Source organism: Microtus ochrogaster, unplaced genomic scaffold (assembly GCF_000317375.1).
Source record: "Microtus ochrogaster isolate Prairie Vole_2 unplaced genomic scaffold, MicOch1.0 UNK7, whole genome shotgun sequence".
In the NCBI taxonomy this organism is placed as follows: domain Eukaryota; kingdom Metazoa; phylum Chordata; class Mammalia; order Rodentia; family Cricetidae; genus Microtus; species Microtus ochrogaster.
This window is the reverse complement of record NW_004949105.1, coordinates 7,322,468-7,325,147: the sequence shown is the minus strand read 5'-3', so window position 1 is coordinate 7,325,147 and position 2,680 is coordinate 7,322,468. Positions and strand designations below refer to the sequence as shown.

The 2,680-nt window shown below is 46.4% G+C and overlaps 1 protein-coding gene across 4 annotated transcripts in view; it reads left to right on the top strand.

Annotated features, from left to right (window-relative positions):
• Myo16 (myosin XVI) overlaps nt 1-2,680 on the top strand; it is a 474,821-nt gene that overhangs the window by 448,763 nt on the left and 23,378 nt on the right. For all 4 annotated transcript variants that reach the window (XM_026788802.1, XM_026788803.1, XM_026788804.1 and 1 more), the window contains exon 34: nt 260-351. In XM_026788802.1, coding sequence (XP_026644603.1) covers nt 260-351 — 92 coding nt within the window. The remainder of the gene's footprint in view (nt 1-259; nt 352-2,680) is intronic.

The window sequence follows — 2,680 nt, the reverse complement described above, 5'->3', positions numbered from 1 at the left end:
AAAGCACACCTGCCTTGCTCTGAGTGGTTTGCTGTCATTGTCTCTCTGGCAGTACATCTCCTTTTTTGTTTACCGAAACTGCAAGAGCTTAAGGTATTCCCATCTCGCTGCAAATCTGAATATTCAATAAATAACTGCTATTGCCTAGCACTTTAATGCATGGAATATGACAGTGTCTGTTTATTAACTAAGTACGAAGTATTTTTTTCTTTCGGCAAGGTGATACAACCTCACTGCATCTCTGCGCTGACCCCCACAGGTTTACCTGAGGACGATGGATGCTCAAGGCTGTGTCTGAGTGGCATGGGGACGTCATCTTTTCAGAGACATCGAGAGAGCCACACCACCCAGGTAAGGGCACTGTGGATTCCTCCGTGCAGGAATATATGGAATTATACCAAGGGAGACAGCTGCTGAGTCATGATTGCCTGTCTCCTTCCTGGACTGAGAACTAAAGTGGTTTTCATATCCATCCATGGTCCTTTGTCTGAACAATTTATCTTTCTCCTCCATCTCAGCTGCCTACAATTTTATACTTGTTTTGGAAAAAACAAAATCACAATGTCCCAAACAGCTAAAGCTAGCATATTTTAGTAGAGTATTATAGATATCGCTTTTGCTGCAATGCTTTCAAATCAGTAAATGGTGGTGGTAATGATATGAAACCTTCTGACAGGGATGGTGTTTTCTGCATTTGGCCTGGGTTAAAGTAGAAGGTTACAGTGGCTGAAACTTAGAAATAACATCTGGATGCCCTGAGGCCCAGTGGTACGTTGTTCCTTCTCAGAACCTCCAAGTTCTGCATAATCAGCGGCCAAGAAGGCTCAGTCAATAATGGGTTTGCTTGTGCAAGCAAGAGGACTCAAATTAGACACCAGGGGAAAAGCTGGATGCTATAACAGTACATGCTCGAACTTCACCGCGGGGACGGTAGAGAGAGGTAGATTCCTGGGGCTTGCTGGCCAGCCAGACTTGCCTTCTCGTTGAGTTCTAGACAGCACTGAGGATTGACCTCTAGCCTCTGCATGCATGCTCTCAAACATGCATTTGCATCTGCACACACACATGCCTACAGACAGCTTTATGCACACACTCACATAAGCAGATGCACTCATACACATATGCACACACACACACACACACACACACAAATAAGCATGCAAGACACTGCTTATCGTAAGGAGATGTTTAAATTAAAAACCCTGCGTGCATGTCATGATTACATGCTCGTGCTCACCATGTGACCTTGGAAACTGCACCAAAGTAAAGATAATTCAGGGAAAAGTGAAACACCAGTGGTTTCAGAATGCAAAGGAACCCAGGATGGAGTAATCCTGTCCCAGGGAGGACAGCTTTCGGAGACGTATTTGATGCCATGTAGGCACAGCCTGATTATGAGCTGAAATTTTTCTAAGTAACACTGATGAGGTGGTGTGAAAAAAATCAATAATTTTAATCTTAGAAATAAATCTCTACAGTAGGCAATCTGCAGAAATCACTTCTACTGATCTATAGGCGCTGGAATGAGAGGAAAATGCTGATTGGTGGGATAATAAATCGCCCTAGCCTTGGCTGTGTTCCTGAGAGAGGCACCCACCCTGCAAGCACTCCAGATGCCCAGTATTCCCTGCCCTGTGTGCACTGTGTGACGCTGGGGCCGCCTGTGTCGGAGCTGACACCTCTGTGTGGCACACAGCGAGAAGCTGCCCGCTCTGCCCACTTAGCTACCGTACCGTGCTCCAGGAGCAAGGAGCTGGTTGAAATCAGGTTCAGGGCGTGAGGCCTCTGAATCTTTCTGTTCATTCATGGATTTAGCTAATAGTTGGAGGACATGGGGAAAGGTTTGGGGAACTGTCTCCATCTCCCATTTTCAAAGAGGCTTTCTCAGATGTGAAGCCCTTCCTGGGAGAAGTGCCCAGTCACCTTACCCTGTCTCCCAGACATGGGAATCCACATCCTTCCTCTGTTGTACTGACTGTAGGCACTCCAAGGTAGTAGCAGATTCCTCAGTGCCAAAAGCTGTATGTGACAGGACACCGTGGTTTAACTGCCACACGTCCCAGGGATTTATCTCTTCCCTGACATTTATAGAGGAAGTCTGAACACAGCGAGACACGCCACCTCTTAGATTTTCTGCCAGAACAGTTCCACAGGAATTGCATGAAACACAGTGCTGAACTTACTGATCCTACAGCCATGGGATTAAGGTGAGCCCTTAACGGAATTCCTATCCAAGGTTGTCTGTGTTTTTGTAATTAGTATCACTAATTACATTAGTATAAAAATAATAAAGATAAAATGCATTCTAAAGAAGACAGAGTTGGTTGCTTGCCAAGGTCAGATGCCAAGTTGAGACCACATACCCTGCTTCTAAAAGGTGTTTAGAGTGAGCTGCTGAAGGGAGGTGGGGAACTGTCTCACCTCTTCATGCCCTTGAATCTTTGGTCTGAAGACCAAAGTGGGCAGTCATGGTCTTGCCTGCTCAGTGCTGGTCTCGCTGTAACGCCCCTCCCATACTTTGATGAGCCCTAAGAGAGAGGCTCACTCTTCCTTGCTCTGCTTCTACAAGGAAAGCAGATGTGAGAGCTCTGAGCAGCTGCTCTCTACTGTAGACAGTAGGGAGGAGACCTGAAGCACAGGGGATGAGGGGCTCTGAGCAGCTGCTCTCTACTGTAGACAG